This window comes from Jatropha curcas, chromosome 10, assembly GCF_041381405.1.
Source record: "Jatropha curcas cultivar XTBG-Jc1 chromosome 10, XTBG_Jcur_1.0, whole genome shotgun sequence".
In the NCBI taxonomy this organism is placed as follows: Eukaryota; Viridiplantae; Streptophyta; class Magnoliopsida; order Malpighiales; family Euphorbiaceae; genus Jatropha; species Jatropha curcas.
Window position 1 is genome coordinate 8,867,732 of NC_143160.1, and position 18,391 is coordinate 8,886,122.

Here is an 18,391-nt window from a genome sequence, read left to right on the forward strand (position 1 = left end):
CTCTCTTAATAGTCCAATCATAATTAACTATATCTTTGTTAATATCATTTTCAAGCAAGAAAGATCTTATTGAAAATAAGATAAACAATTCTTTCCATTTGCTAAAAGATCAACAAATTTTATTAACTATATAATTTGACTTTATGAGTAATTATTTATAATACTTGAGTTTTTCTATAATATTAACGAAATTTATTTCTTAAACAAAGTATATTGCGATGATATTGCTAAACTAGGTAAAAGAAAAATGTACATTTGATTTCTGATGAGAGTGGTTCAAACATTGATACACCTGAGTATATAAATGAAAGTTCTGTAGCTAAACCGCATACATATAAGATTCAAACCTTTAGAGGATGTAGGACAACCATAGTGCGAGGTGCTGTTTTGTTCAATTCTTCTCTCATGTGATACACGAGGCGATCCAAGCGTATCAAACTACCGTCACAGCTGGCGTCAAAAGATGGGGATCATCCCACCCATCAACATAATTCTGTCACTAAGAAATTTAACTGCAACAGCATAGCATGCACAACAACAGTAAGATGAACCTAAAACAGCAGAAAAAGCTCGAATTTCAAGTTTTCAAACAAGAGTGCAAAATATGCTTCCTTACTTTACGCTTTGACATCACTGTGTTTGTATCATTCAACCGTGAGTATTCCCACACATAAAGCTGACGGATGTCCAATGCATGCAACAACCAGTAATATGAATTACGTCTTGTTTCAAATTCCAGGTTACACAGCTGCACAAAATATAAGAAAAATATTGGTAAAAAAAACAAAAAACAAAAAACAAGAAAAAAGAAACAGAACCCAGATTAACACTAAAGACGTAAATAAACAGAAATCAACTGATTATCTATGTTTGAAAACATGGAATGAAGATATAGACCCTCATAGAGGACATGAGAATTCATACTAACTTTAAATTGACATTTGAAGTCATATCATGTGACTGGAAGCTTAAACTCTTATAAGTTCAGAAAATTATTATCTAAAATTTATTTGCAAGTCTAAACCATCAAGTTATTCCTAATACACAAAGTTCTGCCAGAGATTCTTCACAATTACAAGCTACATCAAAATTATAAAAAACAAATCAAGAACAACATAGTACCAAGTACTAGTCCACAGTTCTTATCATTATCAGAAAAATAAGCAAGTGCATGGTGATCAAGCATTTCAGAGAGGGCATCTAAGAGTACGAATTACCATTTATACTATGCTCGAGGGACAAAAGAAGTCCTAACAGAAGAGTTATTAACAAACGCAAAACTTCAGTGAGGAAAGATGCTTTGGCATTCTTAGAGGATTTATTGAGATTAAAGAATGGCGAGTTTGTTTGCAGCCAGGAGAATAGAAAAAAAATATATGAAAGTCAATTTTATGCACATTTTCCTTGTAGGAGATGCTTATAAATTGTTGGTTGAAGTACCTGCCTTGTCTTTCCGAGAGCAAGGCAGGATGATGAATTGGGACAAGTCAGCAAATTTTGTGGAGAAAAGGCATGTTCAGTCTCATCTTGGAATCAATTAGTGGGTTCAACAATCAAAAAGGGGAATCCAGGCCTTGTTAAGGAAAACAGATGATAAAAAAAAAAAAAATTACAGTCACATGAATAAAGAGGTACTCTTATTGGGGTATTTCTTCAAGCAGTTCAGGTTTTGGACGAGGAGATCCCCTTTCGTTTACAGTAGGAACCCATGACTGGGAGATGAAGATGGTCTTATAGGCTTTAGGAAAGGATGATAAGATTAATCAAGTTTTGATAAAGAAACAGGATTCTAGTGTTTTAGAGAGGTGTGAAAACATATTTCTTTTTCACGGACACCTATTTGGATTTTGGAGAATGAAAGTGCCTTCATCTCATCCTTCTTCTTTTGGGAAAAGAATTTTCAAAACTGACAATTTGGTGAGGAGAACACCTCTAGTATCCGAGCAAATGGAGTCAGAAAACATCATAATTTTTCAGTTGGATTGACAGAGACACTTCCTCACTGAGTTAAATTGAGGTATAGTTGCAAAAGTAGTAATGCAAAAATAAAACTATGTAGAAAAACATATAGAACAAATATAATATACCGAATGAGTGATATTCTCAAGAGAATCCACAATGCAATGAGCATAGTCATAACTTGGATAGATGCACCACTTGTCTCCTGAATGTGGACGAGGAGTAAACTGAACAAAAGAAAGTGAAAACATTAATATGCAAAACTAGACAAGGTAACACAATTAATTATGCATCTGATAACACTTGCCTTGATTCTATAGCTTCATTCTGAGTGTTGCCTTGCCTTCTTCAATCATGCCTCGTCTCATCTCATCAAAAAGTTTCAAAGACTCTGCAATCGGCCTATCCCTCAAAGGACTGTTCATCTTCTTTTCTCTATACTCTTTAATCTCATCAGGGGTCTAAAAGAGGCATGTACTTTAATTAACCCTTCTGGTGTCAATTGACTCAAAAATAAAAACAATATGACTGCATATTGCATTCATTGATAGAAATACTTGCCAACAAAATAACATCATGCCATGATCCTAACTGCAAGACAAAGTACAAGATTTGACTTGGATCTCACATTGAAAGTGTGGGACTCTAATGTGGGGTTTACATAAGCTTTGGGCTCTTCAGCCTCATGTGTTAGCTTTTAGATATGTTTCTCCCAAGGTTTATATCAATTGGTATCAAAGCCAACCGCCATTTATCACAATTGCAACCGAGCAATGCAGGTGGTGACACCAACATTGCAGTATTGCCTGTGGCTAAGTGGCAACACTAACATTGCAGTGTTCACCCCAGGGATAGAAAAACCAAGCACACAGCCATCCTAGCATAAGTTAACCCATCGCGGGCGCCGAGACTGCAGAGCATATTGAGATGTTGTAGTCCTAGTGGTATAACAAGGTATGGGACTTGACATGAATCCCACAGTGGAGTATTGAATTTTATTGTAGGGTTTACATGGGTTTGGCCTCTCCCATATCATGACGTAGAGTGTGCTTCTCCCAAGATTCATCTCTTTCCATAAAAATAATATCAAGAAAATAAAGTAAACTAGTATAGAATGTAATAATTACATGTATGGGGCAATTGGATAGTTTGAATAGAATTACAGATCTTTTATCTGAGGCCTTTCTTGGATTTTTTTTTTCTTTTTTTGTTTTTTATGGTATTGGGAGTGGCACTAATGGATGTCATAAAACACTTGATATTACAGTATCTATTAACTTAACAGAAGAAGTCCATTTGAAAGTTACCTGATGATCAACATAAGCATGACCCCTTCGTATCAGCTCAACAGCTAAATCATATAGATCTTGGAAATAATCGCTAGTGTAAGTGATCTGCAAAAGGAAAGAAGAATGTCAATGTCAAAAAGGGAAATCCCACAATACACAAGCCAGTCAAATAGAGTTGACAATACCTTGAAAGGTTTCCAACCCATCCACCGGACAATCTCTTCAATGTGATCAATATATTCCTTCTTTTCAGCCTCAGGGTTTGTATCATCAAACCTAAAAGCAAACAAAGAAAGCCAAACATTAGATATAATTGATTGATACAGTTAATCCTTCAAACAGAGCACATCACCAGGATGTATATTTGACAGGACCCTAAAATAACATGTTCAGCTTTCGCCAATAATTGACCCAATCAGTCTCTCACTGATAGTGCAGAATGATCAACCAATTCCCCCACTCCCCCTCCCCCTCCCCCTGCCTGCCCCTTTTGACAAATCCCCTCTAAATAAAGGAGACACTCATTGACATATACATATAGATAGTTGCTGTATAACACTAGAAATCTATAGTTTACTTAAGTGCCTTGCATGACAGGAGTTAAAGCTAAAAACAAATACATACATTACTGTCTTTCTCTCTAGATAAATGTTTAAGTAACAAAAAGTATAAGATATGAATCAGGGCCAAGAACTTAATGAATAAGATAGGAAGTTTAAGAATATAATTCTTGCTAAAAGAAAATGTTGATATACTGTTTTCTTGCAAATAATTGAGCTAGAAAAAACATGCAATATAACAAGACCTCTCATAATACCAAAACAAAACATCAAATACTGACGTAGCACCTTCTGAAAAAAAAAAAAAAAAAAAAAAAAAAAAAAGAAAGAAAAGAAAAGCAATTCACCTTAGGTAGGTGCATCCACCTCGCTCCTTTGCCAGACCAAAGCTAAAAAACATTGCCTGTTTCAAAGAATTACCATGCATAAGGTAAATGATAAATCTCAGAGCTTAATTTTATTCGCCTTTCTTGAATTATCTCAAACATCAACAACATTAATAACAAATAATACCTTTGCATGTCCGATATGAAGATATCCATTTGGCTCCGGAGGAAAGAGAGTAAAAACTTTTCCCCCAGTTAGTTTCAGGTGCTTCTCAAGCATTTCGTTTGTGTTGCAGCATCTCAAAACAGAGCTATCACTGAAGAATATTTCAGTATGCACCTGGTAATCCAGAAGAGAGTTTGTAATACATGCTATTACATAACGTAAACTCTTTAACTGCATGTGCGAAACAGGAAGGCAGTTAAGATTTGTTATAATTTGCAGCAAGGAAGCATTTAAGATCAATGTACACTTCTCATTATTAATTCGCAAACTAAAATCTAAAACAATATTTTCACCTTGATGCATGGAGAATCACAAAGCAATTATTGGCCGTGAACTAACTGAGCTCAAATCGAACCCTTGTATTAATTAACATCAAACTTGCATAACCATGTTAACATATTGAAGTAATTAAACACCTTGAAATTTTCTTCAGGGTTGGGAAATATAACGAATGGATTGAGATCTTCCTCAGATGGCTCCACTGGAGAAACATCAGCAACTTTTTTCTCCTGCATAGTTTTAGCACAGACAAAACTCAATGAGAAATGAATTAAAAACTTTTTATCAAAAGCATAGGTGGCTACATGAAAGTGAGCTTACCTCAATTTTAGCGGGCTTTTCCTTTTTCTGCTTTGCAGGCTTTTCATTATCAGCTGCAGTCCTTTCGCCAAGTAATTCAAATAATTTTGCATCCAAGAGTTGCTAACAAGCCAAAAAAAAAACATGGAAAGTGGAGAAATGTCAACAAAAGAAACATATTAAACAAATTCAATACTGTTTATAAGTTGATTTTAAGAACATAATTAACATTCACCTTGACAATCTTTGGATCAGCCCATGGAAGCCTCGTCCGAACATGCCCAAATAGATCACCCACTAGAATCAAAATAATAGAAAGCCAAATTAAACACTATTTACCAACATGAGCAGAACAACGGAATTAAGAATTCAATAGTGTACATAGATGGAACAACTCAAATATAAAAGCAACGTAATCATACATGCACCAACGCACAAAAATGCAATAACAAACACATAAAAGTAAAATAATTAGCACATGGGTAAAAACATACATTGGAAAGATGGAGAAGTCACAAAACCCTAGAAAATCACGAACACTGGCCCAATTCATGGTAAAGATATAAAAAAGATGGGAAGTGAAGAATGAAATTTTAGAATTGAATACAAACCATTTGTTCGATAATGTAGCTTCAAAATGGATTCCTTATTCTGTTCAAACACTTCATTAACAGTAAGTCCAATATCTACAAACACCTACTCAGAAGCATAAAGTTATCAACATCTAATGCCATTATGGAATGTAATCAACCAGAGAAATATAAATAGTACCATGAACAGAAAGTAAATTATTTAAAATGATGATGAAATAAATATGAGGTGATGTTGAGAAAACTAGAAAAATTGGCAGAAGAGCACATGCATACATAGATATAGCATAATCCTGGAGCAACTACCATAACCAAGGACTTTCAATCAAGAAGATAACCTACCAACACCGCATGCTTCTTCAAATTCATTCAACTTGAAACTCTCAGAAGCAGTACGAGATAAAAATGAAAATGCAGCTTCTAGCTGGGCTGGGGTTTTGATCTGCAAAAATCTAAACATTGTAAGAATCCACCAAAAAATTACTTCAAGACTAAATATTCTAATTTATATTCCAAAAATCAAATGCAAATATTAGAATAAGAACAAAATTGAAACCTTTGAGGAGACAATATGTCCCAGCAAAGTAGGCCGATGTACCAACGCATTTGCTGGGTACATTGTCGCAACCTGTCAAAAACATAGCAACCACAGGGCTTCCAGATTGGTGAGATGCCCAACCACAACATGAAAAAGAAAATGCAAAGGCAAATATGTAGAAAAAGAAATTCGTGCAATCAAATTTAACAGTTATTACAAGTCATAAAGTTCACCAAATTTAAATACAAGGAAACAAAACTATCTTATCTAGGGAAAATACAATTCCCAATATACTCCCTAGATTACTTTGAAGCAAGATAATTGCAGAAAGAACTGAATGTAATATGAATTTTCTTACAGTGTAGATGAGGTTTCCGACAGTTCTACTGCATCCCTCAGTAATACCAGCCTGAAGACAAGTGACAAGGGAAAAAAGAATTTAGAAATAAAGAAAAATCATGCTCCAAAATATATACGCATGAAATTAGATTTTCCACTACTTCATTAAACTGAACCAAAACACAAAAATCGAAATCTTGTTAAGACTATTTACAGTTTCCATTGTTTTATCCCTCAATTTTTTCAGCAACAAAACCGAAATCCATCATTCCATTGTATAAATATAATAAAATCAAAAATTGTACAATATATTGCAAACACGCAAAATCTGATCATTATACCTTGTGAATAACAGTTGTCAGACTATGGGTCAACTTGTTATTGGCGATTGCGTTTTTGGCTGTTCTCTCATCGAGACCAATTTTCAAGAATAGCTCTAATGGCGCCACAGAGCCCTCTTCCTTCCTTCCTCACCGAATTTCAAGGTTTTTTTTTTTTTTTAACAAAAAGAAAGAGATTTCTGTCTCCTTGGCGAACTGGTCAGGTGTAATGTTCTGATTTAAGACACACCATAGGGCACACCAACCCTCGATCGCTGATGGGCGACTCTGCTTCTTCCTGCAAGATCATGCCATTGTGATCCTTCTCCCATGATAGCAAAAATCCAACTTGAGGAAGCCCACTTAAAGTGGGCCAAGCTCCTCGATAGCAGAGTCAATATTAATAGGCGGATGACAGGACCTTTACCACCATCTAGTGAATTGATGAATATTATAATAATAATAATAATAATACCAAATTAAAAATCAATTAAAACATAATAACACTAAACCAAAACAAAATACGTACAATGAGAACTAAATCTTTTGCAAGCCTCACAGCCTCTTAACTGTGTATACTTCAGGGTTCTGCTTATGTAAGCGGTACATCTTCGCCTTCTCTAAATCCTTCAAGTAAGATTCCCTTGCACCAGGCTCCTTTACTTGCTTCAACAATACACTCATCTCAAGCGTCCTCTTACCCCATCCTTCCACAAAAGCCTTGCTCTTTCAGTTCTTTGCCTCCAATTCTCTTATCTTTTCATCAATCTCTTGTAAACTAGACACCACCAAAGCAGTCTCAGAAGCATTTAGCCCAGTAACAGTAGAGCTAGAATCTATTTTCTGACTCAAATTCTCCATCAAAATAGTCCTTAGTCAATCCAGCCGACCAAGATGAAACAGAATCCCAACCTAAATCATCATCACCAGTTCCACCAAAAGCACCCTCCCAATCATCATTCCCTTCATTTCCATCAAAATCACCGCCTGATTTAGCTGAAAACGGATGATTACTAATAACTTGACATGCTCCTATCCCATTGATTGATACCCTCGTATCATTTCCCAAACCGGAGGTTGTCTTTTCTTTGATAAATCTTGCAGTACCTGTACCTGTGCTTACTGCTGCTGATGAGAAACGTGATATAAGCCAGTGAATGTTCTGCATATTTCTATTTTTTCTAACTTGAAATTAACACAAGTGCCTAAATTAGAAAATATATATAGATCTAAATTATGTAGTTGATTTGAAAGAAACTGGAAGATGGAAAAAAGTAGATGCACAGATAAAAATAGAGAGCTAAAATAAGAAGCTAACCTCTAAAGATTTGAAGGTTCCAAAGATTCCATGAAAGCACAAGAAATCAAGTAGAAGGTAAATATCTAGTGAATTGATGAAGAACTCCATATCAAATTATTAAAGTTAATAATTCATTAATTGAGATCAAAATGGTGGAGAATTTCTAGGTTCTTTTGCAACTAACTCATCAAGTAATTCAAATGCAAACAACAACCTTCTTTCTCTGTATACATAGTCAAGTAAAAGAGCCCAAGAATCAGGTTCTGGTTTAAACCCCATTTCTGCTAATCGAAACAATGCTGTAACGGCATCATCCACCATTCCAGTGTTACAAAGGCGAGCCAACAGCTCATTTGAAGTTGCATGGTGGGGAACAAAGCCTCTACTAAGCATCAAACCCAACAGTTCACAAGCCTTCTCAAGCTCACCCTTTTGACAGAAGAAATTCAGAACAATCCGGTAACTTCCTTTATTCAAATAAACACCCTCATAAGCTAGTCTTTCGAGCATCCCCAGTGCCTCATCAAATCTGCTTATTCTGCACAAACCTTTAAGTAGGATATTAAAAGTTACAACATCAGCTTTGCACTTCATTTCTGACATCTCTTTAAGCAATTCCATGGCTTCGTCTACTCTGCCGGCCCCACAGAAGCAATTTATCAATGTTGTATAGCTAATTGTATCAGGTTTTAAACCAGAGCTCTTCAACTCATCAAAAACCTGTTTGGCCTCCTCCAACTTGCCCTCCTTGCAGAACCCATTCATCAGGGCTGAATAATTAAATAAATTCGGGTTGCATCCATTATTTCTCATAAACTCCATTATCTTCCTGGCCCTATCAAATTTCCCTCCACGGCAAAAGCCATTAATCAAAATATTATACGTAAGAGCATCAGGCAATATCTGATCCCTTGACACCATCTCCTCGAACAATTCAATTGCTTCTTTAAGTCTTCCACTTTCACATAACCCATCCATCAGAGTTGAGTAAGTAATCAAATTAGGATAAGATATTTTAGATTTCTTCATCTCCTTCACAACTTCAAAGGCAGATTCAAGAGCTCCACTTTTGCAATGATGCTTAACCAATATGTTGAAAATACAAGTATTTGGCCTTAATTTGAGACTCCTCTTAACATGCAATAATAATTTCTGTGCCAAGTCAATCTGCTTTGATTCAATCAATAGATTGAGACATGTGCTGATGGCTTTGAGAGTAGGCTTCTCACGGACAATAGGCTGAATTGCGTAAAACATTTCAAGCACTCTTTCGTATAGAGAGGACATAGAGAAATGCTTCATGAGATTAAGGAATATGTTTTCATGAAATTTGCAAGTTTCATAAGTCATCTGATGAAGAAGTGCATCAACAACCTGAAATTTCTTAGCTTGAGCAAGCTTATGGATTATGGTTGAATAGGTAGCATGATTGTGATTAAAACCTTTTTGCTCGGCTACCATGTTGAATATTTCTAGTGCATGTTGTGGATCTTGCTCATGTTTGATTAAATTTATGGCAGACCCATGAGAGATGAACTTTCGCTTCCTCTGGGATTCTACATGGTTGTTAGAGGTTTTGGTTGGGATATTTGGCACGGAAGGAGTTGCCTTCGATAATTGAAGAGGAGAGATGCATGGAAATGAATATGGTGGAGTTGAGGAAGAAGAGGAGAATGAATGATGCTTAAGGCAAAAAACTCTCAATGAATTCATGATAATTGTTGCACCTTTTATACTGCTTCATTACCTGAAGAAGAAGACAACCCATTCGCTTTCTTTGTCAAATGAATATTGAAATGCACATTTTCAAAACAAATAAACAAACTAAACCAATTCAGGATCATCACCTTCAGCACATACAGACCAAATAAAGATGACAAAAACAATGACAACCAAGGAAAGAGAATAAATCAAGAAGCAGCAGACCATGAGTTCTAGCTCCTATGCAAATTTATTCTAGGAAAGATGCTTAAGCATTATTCTAACAACTAAATAAAATTGAGTGCAACGCATCCTTCTGCTCAAGTTGTCTTCTTATTTGTTTATTTATTTATCTTGGCATTTCTTTTTCCTTTTTACCAAATAAACCAGATAAATTTTAAATCACAAGCAACACAAGCTTGGAGGCAACCAATCAAGCACGGCCGAAAGAAGATATGCAGTTACAAATAAACCAAAATAACAAGGTGGCTGAAGATTAATTTACATCAACACCAATAAACTACTTGCTTTTCCTTTTCTTTTGAAATACAACAAAGACTACAGAAACTGAGTTACTAACAATTCCAAATATTATTTTTTAAAAAGGACAACTTGATTCTTTTCCTCTTTTTGTCTGTAAAAATTACCCAAGTCTAGATTTCCACATATTGACCACACACACACAAAAAAAAAAAAAAAATACTAGCATGATTCTAAACTGGATGTAAATTTGACTTCCAAAAAAAACCCTAGATACAAATGTAACAAATAGCAAAGAACTTCTTAGTTTTTTTTGGACTAATTTGGTTTAGCCGTTTATGCTAGCTAGTAGTGCTAGAGTCTAATAAAGCCAAATTCTAAAGTCATGGAGAGCTAAAAAACTTTCAAAAATTAAGGGGTCAAATCAAAAAATATTTTCATTATTTTATAGAAAAAAACTTCAAAATTATGGAACTAGAGAGGGATGGCAGCAGGGCGAGTACCCGCTAGAAATCAACTACCTGAACCCTAACCCAATAATCAATTTAAGTACTCGGACCCGTCCCAAATTCCTTGAGGAATAAACCAATAATACCCAAGACCGTGCCGAATCTGTTTAGAATTATCCGCATACAACCCGAACCTGTTTAAATACCTATTTAATCATAAATTCATTCAATTTATTTGAAACTCGAATCCGAACCCGGAAATACAATAGAAAATATATAAAAAAATGTATTAAAATTCACCTGAAAATAATAAAACAATTCAACCAATAATAAAACAACAATACTAATAACATTAAAATAGAACAAAAAATTTAAAATTCAACCTAAATAAATAATAAATACATCAAACCAATATCTCAATTAAAGAATTTGACAATCAAAAATCTATTAAAATTCAATAATAATAATAACAATACCAAATTAAAAATAATTAAAACATAATAATACAAATCTAGAACAAAACATGTACAATGAGAATTAAATCCATATAAAACAAAAAAATTAATATCTCAATAAAAAATTTATAAAATTAAAAAGTGCATTGGAATAAAACAATACTACAACAAAAACACAAGGAATTTTACATAAACATAATATTACTTAGTATAATAAGTAAAGTCAGTTCAATTCATTAAACTAGGGATGCAATGAATTAAATTATGTGTTAGAGAAGAGTTAATGACCAAAGAGTGGAATTATTTTATACAAATAGAGAATTTTAATTGGAATTAGCATCTGACAGAAGAAAGACTATATTTATGTCTTCTATCTTATTAAAAAAAACATTTGGTATTACATTTATTGTTCAATAATGAAATGAGAAAAAGAATGACAATTTAATAATACATTAGATATCAAAAGGTAGTTCCATGACTGCCAAATTTAGCTTCTAACCAGCCTGGTTTCTAACTTAACAGCAACTACATGTGGTTAAATTAATTATTTAATTAACAAGTACAAGTAAAATTTCTGGTCCAAATTTAGTCATCTAACTAACCTGGTTTCTAACTTAATAGCAACTACATGTATAATGATTTAATTAACAAGTACAAGTAAAATTTCTATTTGAAATTTAGCCATCCAACTAGCTTGGTTTCTACTTTTCATGTTATAACATTATCAAAATATCTATCTGTTGGTATTGCATTTATTATATGAGTTCCAAATTGACTTGTTTCTCACAGAAAATAACCAATTTCCTTCTCTTTTTCTCTTTTAATATATACATTTTCAAGAAATTAATTAGCTTCATTCAACTTAACGAGAGCCTTGAACCTGAAAATGTCTAATCACGTTCTTGGACTCGGCACATTTCACATTCCAAGATTTTAACAATCTGCGGGGAAAGAAAGATGAAGATAAATTCAACAAATACAGCTCCTCTTTCATCTAGGATACAAACATAATAATTTCACCTAAAAAAAACCTATTTTAGATGGAAAATAACAAATAAAAACATGCACAAAACCCACAAATGAAAATAAGGCAATAAACATCTATCTTGAATCTCTATGCTAAACCCACAAATTAATTCAACAATATATATATATAAATATATATATATATATATATATATATATATATATATATATATATATATATATATATATATATAGAGGGAGAGAGAGAGAGAGAGAGAGGAAAATGAAAAGAAACGAAGGCAAATAAGAAAATAAAACAATTGGAGAATGGAAATGGAGGAACCTGTCACTGTCACTGGTACTACCGTTGAAGAGCAAGACTGCTGCGGAGGCGACAGCCGCGGTTGACGGAGGCGACGGCCGCGGGTGACGGTAGCGACGGGAAGGCGTATAGTTCCGACTCTGAATGGGTAGAACCGTAGAAGGAGAGAATAGCAGCGGCGCAGGAAGTTGCAAAGATGTGGAGAGGAATTTTTTTTCTTTTTATCATTAAAATGCAAATCGACATAGATTTGTGGGTTCACTCTTGCTACGTTAAAACTAGGTAGTTTTAAGGTAAAATAGTTATTATTATTATTATTATTATTATTTTACCTTTCACTATTTCTCTACAAAGAGAAATTATTTCTTCACTATTTTGTCTAACAAATATGGAAATAATAGTAATTTTATTTTATAAAAACTAATTACCATAATTATTGCAATTTCAAATGAAAACTTTTGTTGCCACTGTGTTTTCCTTTTGGTTATCCTATATTTCTTTTGTTTTTCTATTTTCCTTACTGTCACTCTATATGGCTCACACCTTTTAATTTGTAATAAGATAAAAATTAATCAAACTTCAATTTGTGCAACGCTAAGGTCCTCGACTATTTTTTTAAGCATAGCCTTGGCAGAAGAACAAGTTGGTTTGTGACTTCATCCTGTATAAAAGGCCAATTTAACAGATAAAACAAGAATAAAAATTGTTGTCTTATAAAGCTAATTTTTAAAAAATGGTAATATCTCACATCGTAACAGTACAAAAACATGCATGTTAAACTCCCCAAATGATATTAGTCCACCGTAGTTCGTTTACATTACCAAACACGAAAAGGCATCAATGTACCATCTCAATGTACAAAATAGGATAATGCACTGACGAGAAGGGTTACGCACAGCCAAAACTCAAGTAAATATTCAGGCTAGCTAGAAATGACTAACAAACAAATAAGGCAGCTTTGCTCACTTGAAAATAAAAGGCGCCCAGCCTAAACTATGAAAACTCCTTGATAACCTTCATCGGTGCCCAGAACAGTTCTCCAATACTATCTATAACATCTTAAACCGGACTAATTACAGCCTCAACTGCGTCCAAAAGAACCTACCTAATTGTCCTGGCAACAACAGATATGGATTGTGTTGCAAATAAAGTTGAAAAATGGTAATGAAGATTGTGAGATATCATGCAAGAAAACTACAGCAAAATTAGAAATTCTGATATCTTCGTTTTATTTTTTTATCTTTTTGCTTTTTGGTGACTGAGAAAAGCAGTTGACGTCTAGTAGTGCAAACTTGATCATCAAGGAAGAATCTTGCGTCTGCGGTGAGGAGTCTCTCGCCTCACATACATCTTCTCCATCTCATTTAGAGGTCGGGTGGACCCATTGGGTAAACTTACAAACTTCCAACCACCACCACCCCCGCGCTTCCCTCGTGGTCCCATTTTCTCCACTGTGAAGTTCCAACCTTCAGATGGGCGTCGTCTACTATACTTGTGGCATTTCACCTGTCCTGCCATCTGTATAAATGGAAAACAAAAGATAAAATTGAAAGAAATTGAAAATATAAATTGGCTTCTACCAAAAAAAGAAATTGATTTTCAGGAACTAGCAAGTCAATTCCACCAACACTACACTCCTGGCATTTATAGCCATTTTCTGTTTAGAATTTCTTGCCATTTTAGCTCCAAACATCCAAATTTAGTCGTCTTGCATTGTCTTTTGGGAACATAAGCTTTAGCAAAGCATAGCACTGGAGTTAAGTATATGCATGTGTGGTTAGAAAAATGAACGGGCAATAGGAGGTATTAATGCAACAATATTAACAATGGATATTAAAAACTTGATTATTGCAAAACACGCATGTTTATTTTCTGGTTAAATGCCAGGAACACTTGGGAGCTGGGACTTACTTTCATTTTGTTGAAGTTCATCTTTTGGACAAATTCTTGATACAGCATTTCATCCTCTTTCATGGATATCTCATAGTGGACTTCATCCAGGTCTTTGATGGTACCATCCCAACCCTCTGGCATAACCTTGAAATCAGGCTTATATGGAAGAGATGCTACATGAAATTCTCGATCATGAGAATTAAAAAATCTGGGAAAGGAAAAATACTGAATATTATGAGAGGTAGAAGTCAATTATTCTGGAAAATATAAGTTCGAGAAGCCATAGGATTTGATATCTAATGACTATGCCCTTTGATAAATCTACATCCATTACACTGCTCTACCTTCATATATATTTCTGAGTTTATTTTATGAACAAGCAGAAATCCATGTACATGCATAATATAAAGAACAAGACTACAACTAAATGTTCATCAACTACCACCATCCTGAACAAATGATATACCACCATCATAACCAATTACTATTACCAATGACAGTAAGCATCAGCATTTTCCAAAGCTTCGTTCATAAAATTATCAATTCTTCTTGAAGCACATACTTCAAGTCATTTAAAAAAATCCTAAGAGGATAAACCAAAAACATGGTAAACCTTATATCTAAAATTCATTTGACAAATAGGAAGAGAATCATATTCCTCTGTCAGTTCTGTGCATATTAAGATGTCTTCATTTGCATGCTCAGCATTTCTTGGACTTCTTCGCCTACACCTAGAATAGGCTGTCTATGCACCTATCTAGTATCTAGGGAGGCATGTCAACATAAATCGTAGCACAATTAATGTTAAAAAAAATCCTCAGCTAGCTAAGGGGCAAAAGTTATCGATAGGAAGGAAACAGCTCCTTTCTTATGCATCACAAGACATTTAGGATTGCAGATAAGTGAAGACCTGCAACTTTATAGGCTGAAAACTGCAGACTTATCTTGGGATGTCAACGGACAACCATAATAACAAAATTAAATAAGAAACAAATTTTTAGTGAAAGAAAATTATCAAACAATACACATATTTTGTGATTATTAAATGCACATGTGCTCAGCATTTTACTTCCAAATCACACATAAATTCCAACCAAGTTCAAGATAAACTGCAAATAAGATCAGTTAAAAGTTTTTTATGCAGTCCATTTTAAATGAGTGTGCAATGCATATGCAAAATCTGATTTAATCACACAAAAAATGGCGCATTGCAACCATTTTACTTGAGCTATAAATATTCAAACTAACCAAAAACATATCTTACTCTGGGCAAGTATCAAGCAAGAGCTCTACGGAGTCATCTAAAGGATGACCGAGTTTTTTCTCCTCTTCCTCCTCAAGTTCCTTCAACCAAAGAATGGCGTGCACCCGCTGCCTCATTATCCGAAAATCTTTCGCAAGCCTCTCAACTGTGTGCACTTCAGGGTCCTGCTTATGCAAGCGGTACATCTCCGCCTTCTCTGAATCCTTCAAGTAAGATCCCCTTGCACCAGGCTCCTTTACTTGCTTCAACAATACACTCATCTCACGCATCCTCCTGCCCCATCCGTCCACAAAAGCCTTGCTCCTTTTGTTCTCTGCCTCCAATTCTCTTATCTTATCATCAATCTCTTGTAAACTAGAAACCAAAGCAGTCTCAGAAGCATTTAACCCACCAATAGTAGAGCTAGAATCTGTTTTCTGACTCACGAATTCTCCATCAAAATGGTCCTTAGTCAATCCAGTCGACCAAGATGAAACAGAATCCCAACCTAAATCGTCATTACCGGTCCCACCAAAAGCACTCTCCCAATCTTTCCCTTCATTTCCATCAACACCACCGCCTGATTTAGCTGAAAACAGATGATTACAAATAACTTGACATGCTCCTATCCCATTGATTGATACCCTCATATCATTTCCCAAACTGCAGGTTGTCTTTTCTTTGACAAATCTCGCAGTACCTGTGCCTGTGCTCACTGCTGCTGATGAGAAACGTGATATAAGCCGGTGAATGTTCTGCATAGTTCTATTTTTTCAAGCCTTTAGCACAGGGTTGAGATAAAAAATCTCACGAGCTCCTCTATAAAGCTCTCCAATTGTTCCCTGAAAAAATAATTGATGTTTAGCTAAGTGAAAACAGCAAATACTTGTGCAATATTTTGCAAAACCGAAGCTCGGGGATGATTTAAAACATTAACGTGGAAACTATTAGTTTTGAAATTGAAGCTCTTTGGAAATTGGATCAAATATCGGTTTATTGGCTACTGTTTAAACACAAATATGCAGTCCAGATTCCATTTTCAGAAAAAATAGTCTACATTTTCAGTTAACTCATTATTTTCCCACCAACCAAACAATTATTTAGCAGGAATAGGAATTCAAGAGCGTGAAACCGTAAATTTTAGCAGAAACCATTCAACATAGACAAAAAAAATGAAAAACAATTTCAACTAAAACAAAAGGCAAAAACGGTGGGGGAGAGAGAGAGCACCTGAAATTTGTGGGATTTGATGACTATTAGATCGATTAGTGATGCAAAGGAGAGATTGAGCTCGACTTTAACAGAAACCGTGCGAAGAAGAGATTGATAACGGTACGAATGAGAGTGCAAGTGGGGCTGTACAAATGAAACTGAACAGGTAACAAAGAGAGCAGAAGAGAAGAGCGCAAGTTCGAAGCTTTTGATGCTGGAATGAGGGCAAACGAGAGGGCGGCCGAGCAGAGGGCAAGTGTTTTTGCTCCTCTGGTTTTAAATTTAACCAGACCGAATCGGTTCGCAGTTTAATCGGTCCTAGTTACCGGTCCAGTCTATTTTTAAAAACATTGGAAACTAGACTACATAATAATTAGCAAAAATATAGAATTTAAGAAAATGTTGTCTAATTGTCTAAACTAGGTTCTAAACTATATATCTATAATTGGACATGTTCCTGCGTTATGCACGAATTGTATAATTTTTTTAATTAAATTAAATATAATTTTAAAAAATTATTTTAATTTATATTTGTGTTGCTTTAATTTATATAACTTATTTATGTGCTTTTTTTAATTCTCAAATATTGAACTGAAGTATTAATTAGCATAATTAATTATTATAAGCAAATTATTATTATTCAATTGATATATTTAGTTAATTATTTGTTTTTTCTCTTTGAAATTCTCATATATTCAAATTAAATAAAGTATAAGAATATTTAATCTTAATGAAATCAATTTTAGTGAATTGAAATTAATATTTTAATTCTATTTGTTAATCTAATTATATTATTTAATTAATTTTTATTAACTATGACTCTATTATAATTCCATTAATTTTTCTATAGAATAAAAACTATTGAATAAAAAACTTTATATTTATTATATATTAATTATAATGAAATTTATTAATTTAATTGTAACTCCATTATTTAATAAAGAACATTTAATTTTTATTTAAATATAAAAAATATTAATTATAATGAAAAAATAAAATATCATGTCATCATTATCATATTTTAACATGTTGCCACTTAAGCATTTAAGCATTAGAAATTATATATTTATGTAGATTGATGTCTCATATATATATATTCTAATCTCATATTCAACCTCCTCTCCCTCATTTCTGTTTGTAATTTCTACGCTTGATGGATTTTGTATTTGAGAAATTATAATTTCTGTGAGTACAGAGCTACTTGTAAATTATGGTGTAATTAATTTTCAAATTTGAACATGCCAAATTAAAATATACTTTATGAGAAAAATTTAGACTATTTATTTGTAATTTTTGGATATGTATTTTATTTATGACGAATTTAAAAAAATCTCAGTAATTATTATCTTATAAAAAATATTACCAATGTCACTGCTGACATTAACATATTAAATAAGTATAAAAAATAAAATATGAATATAGGAAAAAAAAAATCTTAAAATTCAAAATTTGTTAGCAAAATAAATGTTTTCTGTTTTGGTAAAAAACATTTAACTTTTTAGAATAGCACTAAAATTTTATACAACTTGAAATAAGACCTCTCGACAATAGCTTTTCAAGTTATTTTTAATGTTTCACCAAAGCCAACACACTATTCATTTATAGTGCTCAATGGCATGTTGTTTCTACTAATATTCAATAGTG

The 18,391-nt window shown here is 33.7% G+C and overlaps 3 protein-coding genes and 1 pseudogene across 5 annotated transcripts; all 4 read right to left on the reverse strand.

The window, feature by feature from the left end:
* Window positions 1–237: 237 nt before the first annotated feature.
* LOC105642085 (glutamine--tRNA ligase) lies at window positions 238–7,058 on the reverse strand. Its single transcript, XM_089726840.1, is given in 18 exon segments — window positions 238–448; window positions 451–494; window positions 496–512; window positions 617–748; window positions 2,088–2,420; window positions 3,267–3,353; window positions 3,434–3,524; window positions 4,156–4,211; window positions 4,322–4,474; window positions 4,777–4,869; window positions 4,961–5,062; window positions 5,175–5,236; window positions 5,551–5,625; window positions 5,836–5,971; window positions 6,086–6,157; window positions 6,426–6,476; window positions 6,748–6,875; window positions 6,977–7,058. Coding segments are annotated over 18 exon segments (1,821 nt in total). The 3' UTR covers window positions 238–341.
* On the reverse strand, window positions 6,885–7,955 carry LOC149493030 (small ribosomal subunit protein mS75 pseudogene; annotated as a pseudogene). The gene is made up of 2 exons (XR_016322913.1): window positions 7,256–7,955; window positions 6,885–7,024 (listed from the first exon to the last, which is right to left on the reverse strand). The product of XR_016322913.1 is annotated as a small ribosomal subunit protein mS75 pseudogene (transcript).
* Window positions 7,956–8,110: 155 nt separating this feature from the next.
* LOC105642046 (Pentatricopeptide repeat (PPR) superfamily protein) lies at window positions 8,111–12,696 on the reverse strand. 2 transcript variants are annotated; one of them, XM_089726781.1, is made up of 3 exons: window positions 12,421–12,696; window positions 11,992–12,052; window positions 8,111–9,773 (listed from the first exon to the last, which is right to left on the reverse strand). In XM_089726781.1, the coding sequence occupies exon 3, from the start codon at window positions 9,737–9,739 to the stop codon at window positions 8,171–8,173; it is 1,569 nt and encodes a 522-aa protein (XP_089582907.1). In that variant the 5' UTR covers window positions 9,740–9,773; window positions 11,992–12,052; window positions 12,421–12,696; the 3' UTR covers window positions 8,111–8,170. The 2 variants fall into 2 exon arrangements, with proteins under 2 accessions (XP_089582907.1, XP_089582906.1); XM_089726780.1 differs by lacking the exon at window positions 11,992–12,052 and having other exon boundaries at window positions 12,421–12,694.
* Window positions 12,697–13,167: 471 nt separating this feature from the next.
* Window positions 13,168–17,010, reverse strand: LOC105642047 (protein GAMETE CELL DEFECTIVE 1, mitochondrial). The gene is made up of 4 exons (XM_012226727.4): window positions 16,766–17,010; window positions 15,557–16,377; window positions 14,311–14,500; window positions 13,168–13,917 (listed from the first exon to the last, which is right to left on the reverse strand). Exons 2-4 carry the CDS (start codon window positions 16,294–16,296, stop codon window positions 13,699–13,701), a joined length of 1,149 nt encoding a protein of 382 aa, XP_012082117.1. The 5' UTR covers window positions 16,297–16,377; window positions 16,766–17,010; the 3' UTR covers window positions 13,168–13,698.
* Window positions 17,011–18,391: the final 1,381 nt, after the last annotated feature.